Below are 14,576 nucleotides of genomic sequence, written 5' to 3' on the forward strand. Positions count from 1 at the left end.
GTGTGTTCTGTGCTTCCCAAAAGGCACTGGCTGCCTTTTCCCTGGATGGGACATGTGATAATAAACCTGCAGATCAAAGAGGGAAATGTGCTCCTGGCAGGGAGAGCCCAGCCTTGCACTATGGGATGAAAGGCAAGGCAGAGATTTCACCCTTTACTTGACACAGATTTCATAAAGCAGCATGAAAATCAGTAGGGGGAGGAAAAAAAAACCACAACCACCACCTTTTGTGCTGCTTTCATTTTAGTATTTTATTTTTTAAAATCTTGAACAGCCCTTTTCTAAACTACAGAGAAGAGAGAAATGAAGTAGCCACCTCCTGTCTATTGATAAAATACTTTCTCAGTGCTATTCAATGAAAATTTTCCCTCTAAAAGCTGATTTTTTTTTCCTGCCTCCATGCAGGCTGAAATGACATCAGAAATGCTCCCAAGGCTTTGTGAAAAGGGTAAACATCAAATGCAGAAAAAGCAGAATCCCTGACTGGTTTGGGTGGGCTGGCAGATGGGAAACAAAACCAGAGATACAGCCCTGGTGCTGCCAAATATTCCCAGATAAAGAAACTTCCTGGTGTTTTTCCCACCTTCCCAGAGAGCTCCTTCCCAGCTTTTCTCCATTATGCCTTTCCAAACTTTCAGAATCTTTCTGTATTTTTACAAGAACAGATTTATTTGAATGTCAAAACAAAAAAAAAAAAACAAAAAAAAAAACAAAAAACAAAAAACAAAAAAAAAACAAACAAAAAAAAACTGGAAGCAAGAGGGGACATTGGATATATTTATTCCTTCCAGCTTCCTGATTGGTTTTTTTTTTTAAGATACATTTTTAGGAAGTGTATCAACTCCCCAGGTGTCTCTCCCTGCATCTTTCCCTGCTCCACAGTCACTTTTGAGATTCCTTACAAGCACCCAAGCTGGAAGCCACCTTTGGGAAGCATTTTTAAGGGACTGCTTCTTGTTATTCCCACCAATTCCAGGCCTTAAAAGTTGAATTTTGGCTTAATAATTGTACCAAAATTCTGTGTAGAGCCACTCAGAGGATCTGAATGGAGTTTTTGGGGTCTCAAGGAATTATTCCCAGTTATCCTTCCGATTTCCACACACCACAGGAAAAATAACACAGAGCACAGCTCCTCAGAAATTGAAGGATTAAAGAGTTTTTAGAAGTTCAATATTGGCAATACAGTGCAGATACATAAGTAGAACGTGGAATTCTGAGATTTAGGATCTGATCCCTTACCACAAACAGCTCAATATAATTTTTTTTTTTTAAAGCAGAATTTTTTACACCACTTAAAATCCTGGTGGTGATTTTTACCTGGGAGTATTTTACAGAAACTACCAAGAAAGAGAAAAATGCAAATGAAAACAACTCAAAATTCCCATCCTGCTGTGCTTGCTGCAATTAATCAATCAATCAATCAACCAACCACAGCCTCCTTTAGTGCAAACTTTGTGCCAGAAACCCCAAATATTAAGATATTTCTCCTGAACCTGCTTCCCACCTGCACAGTCTCCTTCTGGGTATTTGATATTAAATAATTCTTTGTTTTCTCCCCCTGTAGCTGATGTTTGGGTTTTCCATCACCCCACCTGCCTGTCATTAATTTACTGCCATGAGTTGGATGTTTACACCCCATTTTACACCTTAAAATGTCTCAAAACCAGGAATCATGAAGAAAATTACTGCCAAATCTATTCACTTTCCTTTGAGTCAAACAGAAGAGAATTGATCCCATTTCTGGAGAGCTTCTCTCCTCTTCCTGTAGCAATTCCCACAACACTCAGGCTCAGCCCCAAAATGAATTAAATCCAACAATTGAATTTTAAATTGAAAATTGTCTCAATCATTTATCCTTGTGGATCCCCAGGACCATCCCAGCTCCTGCCACCATCCATGGGCCAGAGCTGAGCCTCCCTCCCTCCTTTTTTAGCATCTTCTTCCTCATTTGTGACTGCAGGGTTTTATTACTAATGGAACAAAAATGCTCCGAGAACACCCATGAGCAGGACACAGAAAAAAAAAAAAAATCTGTTTGAAAAAAAAGCAATCCTCATCTTTTCCACTCAGGAGGTCATGGCAGAGGTGAAAGATCTTCAGGAAGCCTCTTGCCAAGCTCTGTCAGAGATTTTCCAGGACCTGCAACAACTCCACAACCAAGGGGAAACCTTGGGAAGGCTTTTTCCTGAAGTTTTCTCATTAGCAAAGTGGCACTCAGAGTTTTACTTTAGTTCTTTCTGTCCCATTTTACTCTGATAAGACTTCACCACCTGGGGGGATTTTTGCTGGAGAATTATTTTTTCCATCGTGAGGGATGATGCAGACAAAAATGACAGAACAATTCTGACACAAATTCTGATGAAAGGGTACAAAAATTCTGACAAAAATAATTTTTAAAAATCTGACAGAAATTATAAAAGAAGCCAAATGAAGAGGCCAAGAAGTTTTACACCACCACATCCACGTGCCACTTTTAAAAATGCAGCAGCAAGAGGGACACAACCCTTTTTCTCCTCCAAACCAAGAGATGTCCACAAGCTGCTGCAGAAAAACAACACAGTCCCAACTCCCAGCTTTTGGTATTTTTATAAATCCAGTCACACCAATGATCCAGGGGGGAAAAAGCAGTTTCTGGTGTCCTTGCTGAGGTTTGGAGCCCATGTGTAACCAGGTTCTCAGGGGTTGGGAAGCAGAGCTGCAGGCAGAGCTGGGGGACATGGAGATCTGGCAGCTGCCCTGAAATCCCTGAGCCTGTGGTTTGCTGCCCCAAGGGAGGCTCCAAAAACCTCCCTTGACTTGAGGCATTTAAAAATAGGCCAAGGAAGAATTTGGGATGACGCCGGTGGGACGGAGCCTGCGTCAGCCAGGGATGGGCACGGCCTCCTTCCCTGCTCCTGTGTGTGCCCTGCCTGGGCAGACCTGAGGAACACCCAGCAAAGACAGAGAACCAAGCTTACATCCCAAACCAGACAGAAAAATGATAATCCTGCCAGCTTGCCCTTCTTCACCAGAATCATATTGAATAATCTTTTTTTTTTTTTAATTTCACGGGTTTATATATGAATTAATCCTTATTATTATTATTTCAGATGTTTGTATATAAATTAACACCTGTTCTGTGCTATTTTTTGGAGGAGGTGGAAGTTTAGCTGCTCTTGTTGTGCTGCCCTGGCAATGATGCTGTTGTGCCCATGAGCAAGCACTGAAGGGATGCAGTGGAAAAGGTGGATTGGGTGAGCAGGGCTGCTGGTGACAGACAGACAGACGGACGCCAGGCTGTACCCAGTGGAAAGGCACCATTTGATGCCCTTTGGGAGCCAAATTTCCCCCCATCCTGGCTCAGTTTTCAAATCTCCTGTAAAGCAAAGGGAAGTGATGCCCAGGGAAGGGGGGAGCAGTGAGTTCAGCCCATTAAAAATTAAAAGACAGGAAATTATTTCCATTGATTAACCATAAACATTTGATTCTCTCCCTTTCTAAAACCCTTTCTGTGCTCATTTGTCTGACCTTGGACTTCTTGAGGGGCTGATGTCACACCTCTCTCTGCAGTGACAATCCCCTTGTCCCCCCATCCTCACTCAATACCCTCCTCTGCTTCATGCACAAGTTGCTCCATCCAAATGAGCAGAGAGGACCAAGCACAGAGTCCATCTCCCAATTCCATCACTCCCTTTGGAATATTTTCCAGCTTTCCCCAAAGTTAAACAACTCTGTCCAACTTCCCTCAGTATTTCCCTCCCTTGGAGCAGCTGTGCACTCCCAAAACAACCAGCAATGAGAACAGTGTTAATTCCTCCTCTGCCAATATAATTCCAGCTAATAAAATCCTTCTGATCTTTGGTGGGGATCACCCAGAGATGAAACATCCAAGGAATTTGCTGTTGCAGTGCATCAGGAGCAGAAGGGACCAGAGTGAGGATGGGTAAATGAGGAAGAGAGATGTTTTTAGAGTGGTAATTAATGGCAAAATCACTGCTCTCCTTCCTCTGAGCTTTGCAAGGCAATGCTCACCCTTACAGAGAGAAACAGCAGCAAAAGTTCTCTGTTTGAACTATTTCAGACATAGCTGCTGAGTGGTGTCAAATATTGCATGAGAACAGTCCCAAACCTCCTCCAGCTCCAAGGCTGAAGTGTCACACACTGGCCACAGGTCTCCCAGCAGCAAAAGAAAGAGGCAAAGCTCCTTTAGCAGGCTGCCCAGGCCCCAGGGAGGGTGCTGCAGCAGTGGGGAAGCAGCTGGGTTGTTTTTCACGGGCAGGCTGAGCGCAGGATCGATATCGCTTTAGTGGCTGGCAGCTGATGAGATCATGGCTAAATTAACACAGGCAGGCAGCTCAGTTCCCAGAAAGGGGCTGAGGGAGGAAGGACACGGCTCCAGGGAGGGGGAGGATCCCCCCTGCCATGCTCAGGGGGCTGGAGGCCATCAATAAAGCAGCTCCAGGGGTGGTGGGGATGGGAGACAGAAGTGGTATAGGGGGGAAAAGTGATGGAGAATTGCAGGGCTATGCAGGACAGCTCTGCTTTAGCCTGGGGCAGCCCCAGTCCAGCTTTGAAAGTGTCTTTGTCTTGAGTTTTGGACTGGAGACCTCCCAGGCTGCCCAGTTTTTACCCCAGGCCTGAGCTATACCCAAACCCCAGAGATGGATTGATCCTGCCATGACCACCAGCAAACACCAGCTTATCTCAAGTTTTGCTGCTTAAAGTCAAGAGGATCCACTCCAATCCTCCATCCCCAGTACCACCCAAAGCCTTTCATCCTGAGTTTAAACACCTTGGGCGATCACACTCTCAGCATAGGATCTCCCCAACACCTCAGGGAAGGTGGAAGAAGGAGAAATAAGGATTCATGCCTGATTTAATTTGGAAAACCACTGGCAGGAGGACTGCTCCCGGACTGGGAGGCTGAAACCACAATACACCCCAATACCTCACTTTAAATGTTAGACCCCACTGCCATCTTGTGGCAAACACTTCCTGAAATAAAGTTTAAAAGGGGGAAAATCCATTAAAAGTGGGGGGAAAATCCATTAAAAGTTGCAGAAAAAGTTAGGGAGCCAAGAAGGACAGGTAAATTACCAGGAACAGGGTGAGGAAAACTCATCTGTCTTAAATGATGCTGAGGCTGAGCCTACAGCACCGTGTCAGACTGAAATAGGCATGGAAAAACCCAGGGGTGGACAAACTGGATTTGGGGAGCTGAGGATATAACCACACACAAAATGTGGGACTGCCTGCAGGGCCAGGGCTTCAGCAAAGATTCAGTCACTATTCCAAAAATATTCTGAAGTTCCCAAAGTCATTTCAGGCTGCCCAGGTTTGAAGGAGGCTTCTCACCCCACCTAAGCAGGGCTTAGCTGGAATTATACATTGCACCTCAGAAAAAAGGCAGGAAGCAGCTGGAATTTCCAGGGAGGATGATGTGGAGGTGGGATTAGGGCTCAGGTCGATCACTCCCAGGGCACAGAGCACCTCTGGGTGCTGGGAAGCCTCAGATGAGCACTCCTGGGTGCAGGGCCAGGCAGGGCTCATCCAGCTCTTAGTCCTGGCTTTGCCACACCTCAGCATTTACTTTGTGCATCATTGATCATCTGCAGTGCTTTTGCTTAGCAACTGGGCACCACTTTAGCAAAGTGCCTGGGCTGCTGCATCATCCACGGATGGCTCCCACCCTGCCAGGAAAAACAGGGACAAACTGGTTTTCCTGCTCTGTGCTGCCATAAGGGACTGGCAGGTGTTGGATCAGACAGCCCCGAGGCCGTGTGTGATCCAAAATGCTGGCTGTGGGTAAAAGTGAATCAAAACTCACTGACCATAAAAAAATTAAGGAATCATTTACAAGAAGTGTGGCTCTGCTCTCAACTCAGCTGGCAGGGACGGATCAAGGAGCCACAGGGAGGAATTACTTTGAAGACAGGCACAGAAAGTGACTATTTTGAAAGAAAATGGTCAACTACACAGCAATGTTTTCTGCTGTTAAAATTTCTATTTTTGTGTCATCAGAAGAAACAACAGCATAAAAACACGCTGCCAGACCAAAGGTAACACATCCTTCACCACCTTTCTGTTTACACATCCCTGTTCTTTGGATCTCTGCAAGCCTTTCTGCAGGTGACAGGGGTGCATCACAAGAGGCACAACATATTTAAACCAACTCCATTCTCCACTTTCAGCTGGAATTTATCCCTGTTTGAGTTCCTGTCATCCCATAGTTTGCTGCTTTCAACTCCTTGACAGTTTTACGTGTTGGTGTATATTACACACAATAAATAAATCAAATTATATTGTCAGTAACTACATCTTTATCTTCAGAGATGAACAAGTGTTTGGAGGTTGATCCCAGGTAAAAAGGTTTCTGTTGGCATGCAATTTGGAAATAAGCAGGCTTGGACATTCTCTTGGGAGTTTTATGATTTGGAAGTTGTCTGTGGGTTTTGGAAAAGAGGTGTTCCCAATCCTCAGCCTCCCAGGGAGCTGAGGAGCTGTGGGATGGAGAGCTGGGGTGCTGCTGCTGTCGCTGGAGCACAGGCAGGAGGCACCTGGAGGTGCATGAGCTCCCCCATAAATAAATCAGCCAGCTCTGAGATGCCAGAGCCAGAGGAAGCCCCGGGGACAGTGAGGGGAGCTGGCACCAGGCAGAGCCATTCCTGCCTCTGGCAGCATCAGGAGCAGGGAAGGCTCATCCTGCATGGCACAGCCCTCTGCTCCCTGACCCAGGACAGCACCCTGGACCCAGACACTGCCCATGGAAAACACACCTTGATCTAGCCCATGGTGGGCAGGGATTTGGGGTGAAAATGGGGGGAAAGGGGATGCTGTGGGTGCAGCCTGCTCAGCACACCGAGGAGCCGCCCGCCGCTCTCCCAGCAACGAGACGGGAGAAGAATTAAGCGGAATTAAAGGAAGAATTAAGAATTAAAACCCAAAAGCAGACCCAGACTGGCTTGGTTACCATTGTCATGGCTACCAGGAGCGAGGCTGAGGCACGGGGGGATGCCAGGGGATGGAGTTCCAGCCTGGAACTGCCCACAGGCCCCACCAGGAGTTTTTCCTGAAACATCATCTGCGGATGATGGGAATGATGCAGGACGGGAAAAACGATCTTCACTGCATCACACGGACACAGCTTTTCCTGCAGGCCTGGGAACAAAACTGGGAACAGCACAGCAAAGCTGAGGCCAGGACTAAACCTCTCTAGAGCCATGAGCAGGTTTAACAACTTCTAAATAAGTGATTATACAGGGTGGGGACACTGGGTCCCTTCCTCATCACGGGTGCCAGGTCATTGTCACCTTCCCTGTGGTAGATGAGGCTCAGGATAATCATTGCCTCCAAAAAAAAGCAACAGCAAAAGGAAAAGTTGGTCGTGGTTTCTTCCACCCACACCACCTGGCCCCTGCCTTGGGCAGGGCATGCAAAGGGATGTGCTGCCCCAGGGAAGGATGGATGGACACGCTCAGCTCTCACTCACACACCTTCCTGTGGACAGCAGTTTGCTTTATTAAACCACCACAGGCAGGGAAAAGAATAATAATGAATAAAAAAAAGCCCAAGCCAAGTTCTCCTTTGAGCAACAGTCTCGTTAACAAGGGGCAGGTGACAGGTGAGCAGGAAAGGGCTGGAGTTTGATCTGGACACATAACCCTGCCTTGCTCGAGAAGCAGCAGCCACAGCCTGTGCCCAAAGCAGGGTCACCACTGCGGCCACACACAACTCCACCACACCAACCTCCCCAGCAGCCAGCACAGCACCAGCTCCCCACTTTTCCCGCGTGTATGGAAGAAGGACAACTCCTGGGTTGAGAGGTGTAGACCCCCCGCTCCCCCCCCCAAAAAAAAACCTCTAGGTGGGTGCCTGACAGCAGCACGGGGAAACGGAATCATGGAATCATTAATGTGGACAAAGTCCTCCAGCATCAGTCCTCCGGGATAACAGGAGGCAAAGCACGGCTGGAGCAGCGTGGGCTTGTTTTTGGGGTGGGGAAAGGGGAGCTCTCGATCAGCCACCCAACAACTTCCCGGCCCCGCCGCAAACTTTTCCCAGCGCCGGGGAGGCACCGCCGCCCCCCCGCGCTCCGGCCGAGCATCCCCCGGGAGCCGGGCAGGGAAGAGCGGAGAGAAGGAGGGAAGGAGGGAAGGAGGGAAGGAGGGAGGGAGGGAGGTCGGGCTGCCCGAGCCCCCAGGGCTCCTTCCCGGCGGCTCGGAGCGCTCCCCGCCCGGGCACGGTCCGTGCCGCCCATCCCGGGCAGCGGGGACGCGGCGTCCCGGCCACCCCGCTCGGGAACGGAGGAAAGGGGTGCCAGCCGTACCTCTCGGCCTTGGTGAACTTGCGGAAAGCCTGGCGGAGGTCGTGGAAGGAGCGGTAGGTCTGCGGCTCGGCCGAGATGCCCTGCGCCCGGGTGGTGCGGGGCCCGATGTGCGGGCTGGGGGCCGGCAGCACGGACTGGCATTTGTGCAGCCGCCGCCGCAGCTCCTGGATCTCCTCGTCCTTCTCCCCCAGGCGCCGCTCCAGCTCCTTGATCCGCTCCTCCTTCAGCAGCAGCAGCTTGGTGAAGTCCCCTTCCAGCTCGGTCATTTTGGGGGCGCCGGGCCGGTCCCGCTCTCATGGAGCGGCTCCCGGGCAGGGGCAGGGGCGGGGGAGCGGCTGCGCCCGCCCCGGCTCAGAGCAGTGGCCCCGGCATCGCCCCGCCAGCGCCGAGCCGGCCCCGGGGCCAGCCAAAACCGCCCCGAAAACAGCGGCGAGCGAGGGAAAAGGCGCCGGGGAAAAAAGGACAAGAAAAGGGGAAAGAGCTCTTGTGCCACTCTGCGAGGCTGGGATCCTGGAAATAGCAACAATTACCATGTGATCGCAGGGTGACGCAGCTCCTTGTAACTGGAGCCGAAGACTTGGGATTCAAACAAGAACACTTCATAAATATTAAATTGCCTCCTGCTAATGAGCCACGTGGAGCCGCCCCCCGGCCCGCCCGGCCCGGCCCCCCGGCAGCTCAGCATCCCCGGCAGCTCAGCATCCCTGCCCGTCCCCCCGGGAGCTCAGCATCCCATTCCCCCCGCCTCGGGAACTCAGCACCGCGGCTCTCCGCCCCGGGAGCTCTGCATCCCGTCCCGTCCCCCAAGGAGCTCAGCGTCCCACCTCTCTCCTCGTCCCACGTTCCAGGCTGTGTTACCCTCAGCACTCTACTGTTGGTCCCTCCTGGGTACCCCCACCCTTGGCAGGGCACCTTGCACGCCTCCTTCCATCCTTCCCTGCCCAGATTATCTCCAATACCTCATGGCTGGGGCACCGCACATCCCACCCAGCATCCTTCCCCATATCCCACCCCTCTGGGGTACCTGCATCCCTCCCCGTCCAGGGCTCCACACCCCTTCCCGCCAGGTTTCCTTGCTCCCTGCCCTCCGGGTCATCCTGTGGGACACGCAGCTTTCCAGACACCCGGTGTCCCTCATCCCGATGTGCACCTACGCCCTGAGGAAGCAGGGCCCGTCCCTGGGGACAGACATCGGGGCCCTGGTGGCACCTGAGCGGGGAGGCAGCCGGAGTGCTGTGACAGCATGCCCAGGGAGGGAGAAACTCATCCTTCCTGGACTTATTTGGAAGAGCCCATCACGCACATTAATTTTTAATGCTGGCTGGCAAAGGGGACCATCAGCTCCTCTATCACTTTTCCCTCCCAAACAAGTCTTGTTTCCAAGGACGGATTTCAGGAGCCCTTTGCTGAAGGGAAGAGGGATTTTCCGAGCCCCCACAGCCAGGCCTTGGGCACCCGGGACACCCAGGAACCGCTCAGGGTCTACATCCCAATCCATGGAATCCTGTGCCACGCCTTTAGGGACGGACTCCCCACTCGGCTAGGGCAGGGCAAGGAGAGGGCAAAGCAACTGAGCTGGAGGACAAAGCTATACCGATGGAGTATTAAATTGAAGGTTGAAAAATCAATTAGCAGCGTCTCTGTCTTTTCAGGAGGCGGGGGTGGTGGGGTGTTGTTGCACTCTTGTGTCTGTGCCTCCAGCCTTTCACGTGGGGCTTGGAGCTGTCCCGTCCGCAGACTGGAAGCGTCCCTGCGGCCGAGGGGTCAGGCAGTCCTGGGGGGGGAGGAGGGGGAAGTAATTAGCAATTATAAAATTATTGGGCTTTATTAGCAGGCCGAGAGCGCCACCTCGTGGGCAGCGCAACAGAGCAGGGCCGAGATTTCGGGACAGCCCGGCGCTTCCAGGGAGCTCGGGAACGGAAAGGGGGTGCTCTAAGAGCTGCGGGAGCGCCGCCGCTCCGCTCTCCGGGATGCGGCGGGATCGGGACAAAATGCCCCGGAGTGGGGACCGGTCCCGCCTGTGTCACAGAGGGGACTCGCAGTGCCCGGGCCCATTGTGACACCGGTGCCTCTGGGCCGTTGTGACACAAGGCGACCCGAGGTGACACACTGTGACGCGCTGAGACGCCTCGTGCTGGCGGCAGTGCCCGTGTGGCACTGCTGGTCCCGGGGCTGTTTCAGGAGCATGCCGTGCCGTGCCCTCCAGCAGCGCAGGGCACCGCGCTCTGGAGGCTGCAGCTCCCCGGGATAGCTGCCAGAGGATTGCCCATGGAGAAGGGCAGACTCGGCCCTCGGCCGTCCGACAGGCTCCTGCAGAAGGATGGCACCGGCGGGGACCCGACGCAGCCGCCTGCATCCCAGACATCCCGCGTTTCTTTCTGCTCTCGCCTCCAGGTGCAGCAGCCCCCGAGCCCGTCTCCACCCGCCCGCGGGGACAGGTGCTCGCGGCCTTCCCGGCTCCAGCAGAGCCATTCCAGCTCCACGCGGCTGGTGCGGGGCTCGGCGCCGCGCTCCCGCGTCTGCAGCCCCGTGCCGCTGCCGCCGCCCGCCAACACCGCGGCCCGCGGCCAGTGCCGCCGCCTGAGGAGCTGCGCGGCTTGCTCGGGCAGGGCCGCGCTGGTCACCTCCCCGGCAGTGCCCTCCACACCCCCCACCCCCGCCTCAGTCGAGACAGAGCCGCTCTTGGTGCACCGCTCCGCCCAGACGGAGCCCCCGGCGCCGGAGCGCTCGGACGCTGCGGAGCGCACGGACCGAGACACCCAGACCGAGAGCCCGGCCCGGGAGCCGCGGGGTTCGGGCATCCCGCTGCTCGTGGAGCGGGAGGTGCAGACCGAGCGCCCCGTGCCGCCCCCCAGCCCGGCCCCCGCCGCCCCCCGCGGCCCCGAGCCCCCGGGCCGCCGGCAGCGGCTCTCGCTGTTCCGCAGGCTGCTCCGGGCGTGCCGCGGCTCCTGCGCCCGGGCAGAGCCCGAGCAGCTCGGCGCCAAGCGGGCGCAGCATCCCCAGGGAGCGGCGCAGCGACTGGCGCCGGGGATCGGGGTTTTGATGGTGCTCCAGGAGCCCGCCGAGGACACCGAGTGGTATCCGTGCTCCTGGCCGTGGCTCGTTGAGACCGCTCTGTGACTCGCCACGGCCCCCAAATAAAGAATTCCCGTCCTAATGGTGCTGCTCTGGGCCTGGTCTGTCGGGTCCATCCTGTAGGAATGGTTGGCTGGCTCCAAACAACCGGCTGGCAATGGAGGAACTCCACTCTTAGGTGGGACTGACACTGCTCCCCCCAAGCCCAGAGCCTTAGCCTTGGGTCACATCAGAATGGTGGTGACCAACCCCCAACAGTCACAACTGGAGAAGACCAAAATCATTGTCAAGACAGAGAAAACTCCAGCCCCAAACGGGAATAACATCTCCCATCAGCCAAAGGAGGGAAAAAGTCATCAGAGCAGGAAAAGACCATGTGTGGCTGCCTTTGGATCAAGCACAGCTGGGTCCTGAGGAGGGATCTCTGCCTGTCTCCTCTAAACCTGTCCCAGGGACAGGAACTCGGCCTGGAAGGCAATTCTGGATTCCTCTTGTCAAAGTGCCTTGGATGAGTAGCAGAAAAACACCTTCCAGAGAAGGAATGTCTGCCAAAGCAGCCTGATGGAAAGAGAAATGCCCAGGGTAGAAAACACCTGGATGGGGCAGTGTGGCCTCAGATAGAGACAGGAAATGCAGGAACCACCCTCGATCCTCACCTGGGCCTTCTGCTGCCTCCCCTTGGCCTCAGGAGTGGGAAAACAAGTATCCTTCACACCTGGCTAGGAATAAAGCAGAGCAGCTTCAGCTGGCTCTGAGGAAGATAAAGGTGGGCAAATCCCTTGGGGATGGGAAACTTTTATCCTACGTAGGTGCTGAGCACAGTTATTCATCCTGGCATGTTTTGAGCTTAAGGTTTTAATGAAGCTTTTAATTAAGTTAAATAAATACTGGTGGTTCAAGACAACCAGGTCTTGGAGTCATAGAATAGTTTGAGTTGTAGCTGCTCCTTCCACACTGGAGAGTTCAAGGTAGAGTGGTAATTCCTTAATCTCTGCTTTTAAGGCAAATTTAGATTTTGGAGGTGAGCTTTTATAAACCTCTTTGGGAGGGAAGGAAGAAAAAAGTCTCTTATCAATACAGTGCCTTATTTTCTATTTGTGTTTTTAATTATGGACTTGAGAACCTTTTGCTCCACATAGAGGACCAGCTTTAGGTAGTTTATTCATTTTAAAGGCAGAACGATTGTTTCCTGGTGTGATTTAATTACTTCTGGGATGCTTCAAAGTTGAATTTTGAGATTATTTTTTATTTTCATTGGGCAGATTCTCTGGGTTTTCTTGGTCCTTTGTGTGTGTGTGTACGGCAGTGGTTGGTTATTATTTTTCATCACTGATTTTACAGACTATGTTTTTCTCAGGAGAATATTAATTTGTGTAGAAACAAAATTGGGGTAAAGAGTCTCTTAACCAAGGGATAAAAATACTCCCCTGGGAATGGGACAGAATGAGTTTGTATTATTCATTTAACAGTTTCAGCTGTAAAACCTTCACGTCTATCCACGGTTTTTTATGCGATACAGGAATAATTTTCTCAAAATGTGATCACCTTTGGCAACTTTGTGTTCTCTTATCAATGAAATTCTTTATTTTCTGTTTATAGATGTAATTATGGATGTGAGAGTCCTCTATCTATTTATATATAAAGGCTTATGGCCTTTCTTCCAGGACACCCAGTCAGGAAAGGACTTTTTTTCAACACCTGAGAGTTGCAAATCCCTAGGGACAGTCGTGTTGGCCAAGCTGCTGCCATTCCCAAACCTCTGGTCTTGCTGAATGAGGGAAGCAGAGGACTGCTCCAAAATACAGGTTTTGTCCCACAACAATCTCACATGCAGGAGAAAAAGGATGCAACTTTCCCCGAAGAGGTTTATAAAAACCAGCTGAGCACTTCTTTAATCAGAACTGTGCAATTCCATATTTTTACCCGAGGAGCACCACTTCTGGTTTGGGTTGTTTTGCAGCTCCAGGGGCTAGCAGCATAGAAAGAAAAGTCTAAGGATGCTGTGATTTAAGGACAATTATGTATTTTCTGTGAATTAAACCACCAGCTGTGCCCTTGCCCTCAGCCCCAGACTCTCCAGCTCTCATCATGGTGCTGGACCCTAACTGGAGATACCGGGCTGTGGCTTTTTTTTGAGAAGAGTTTTTGCTGGAAGGAAATCCAGTCTCTGGAGCAGAGAACAGCAGAAGCAGGTCCCAAGCTGCCTCCCCACCCTGGCACTCTGGGGTTGGAGTGTGTGAGCAGTCCAGCCCATCCTGGTCATTATTAATATCCCAGCTGCTTGGGAGGCACAGAAGGGAAAACACACTCGGTAAAACATGCTTGGAATCTACTCTGGGTCTAGATTAAAGGCTACATCGATACATTTTTTTCATATAATGTGTAGATGGCACTAAGAACAGCTGGTGCCTCCACTCCATGAGCTCTGCCAGTCACCAAGGAGCGTCACCATTTCTCAACCAGCAGCTGCTGCAGCTCCGAGGGCAGCTCCCGGGAGGCCAAAATCGCCGAGCAAGAGGCTCTGGAATGCTGCGGGGTCACAGCCGGCCCCGTGTCCCCTCGAGCCAAAGCCACACTCCGCATCCATCGGCCCTTCCCGAACTCTCCCAGTGCAGGGTCCGGCTCCAGCCCGGAGCATCTGCGGCTTCACCTGAGGATAAGCACGGGGACAAACCAGCCGGCAAGGGAGCTCCAGCACGGCCCTGAGGAGCCCGAGAGAGCCAGGAGCGGCAGGGAACAGCAGCCCCGCCGTGTCCCGCATCCCTGTCCCCGCTGGGAGCCCGCACGCATCCCGCTCTCCTCCCCGGCTGGTGCCGGCAGCGCCCCAGGGATGCTCGGGGCCAGCAGGAGAGACAGCGCAGACCGAGCCCAGGTCGGGAAAGCAGGGAAATTTGAGTGTCCCGCTCCCCGTGGATCAAAAGGCACAGAGGGACTCCAGCATCGCCCCCCGGCTGAGGTCCGGACAGTCCCGTTTTCCAGGGATAAACACACCCCAACCCTCCCCGGCGTTCACACGGCGCTGTTAATTTAGGGATGGCCGCAGTTATGGGTGAGGATGTGATGGTTGGAGCCTGGCTGCTCCTACGAGGGGTGGAAAGTGCTTTACAGCCCCCTCATTCTCATATCCAAATCTATTATCTCATCTCATGGTTATACATCTCACAACCAAAACTGTTAGTGTCACAGTCAAAAGCAA

The 14,576-nt window shown here is 52.4% G+C and overlaps 2 protein-coding genes and 1 long non-coding RNA gene across 3 annotated transcripts in view; 2 read left to right on the plus strand and 1 right to left on the minus strand.

Moving 5' to 3' along the window:
- The window catches only part of PRKG1 (protein kinase cGMP-dependent 1), a 338,166-nt gene extending 329,336 nt beyond the window's left edge, over positions 1-8,830 (minus strand). Inside the window, exon 1 of the mRNA XM_079312518.1 lies at positions 8,306-8,830. Within this exon, the coding sequence (XP_079168644.1) occupies positions 8,306-8,571 (266 nt within the window). The 5' untranslated portion in view covers positions 8,572-8,830. The remainder of the gene's footprint in view (positions 1-8,305) is intronic.
- LOC306805146 overlaps positions 1-14,576 on the plus strand; it is a 408,612-nt gene that overhangs the window by 205,440 nt on the left and 188,596 nt on the right. The gene's annotated exons all lie outside the window — the stretch shown is intronic.
- Positions 10,386-13,011, plus strand: LOC306805419 (uncharacterized protein). The gene is made up of 2 exons (XM_079313156.1): positions 10,386-12,348; positions 12,980-13,011. The coding sequence occupies exon 1, from the start codon at positions 10,574-10,576 to the stop codon at positions 11,423-11,425; it is 852 nt and encodes a 283-aa protein (XP_079169282.1). The 5' UTR covers positions 10,386-10,573; the 3' UTR covers positions 11,426-12,348; positions 12,980-13,011.

The sequence above is a fragment of the Erithacus rubecula genome (genome assembly GCF_903797595.1).
Source record: "Erithacus rubecula genome assembly, chromosome: 9".
NCBI classification, from domain to species: domain Eukaryota; kingdom Metazoa; phylum Chordata; class Aves; order Passeriformes; family Muscicapidae; genus Erithacus; species Erithacus rubecula.

Coding starts and splice junctions, on each gene's coding strand:
- LOC306805419 (XM_079313156.1), top strand. CDS start 10,574: ATGGAGAAGGGCAGACTCGGCCCTCGGCCGTCCGACAGGCTCCTGCAG.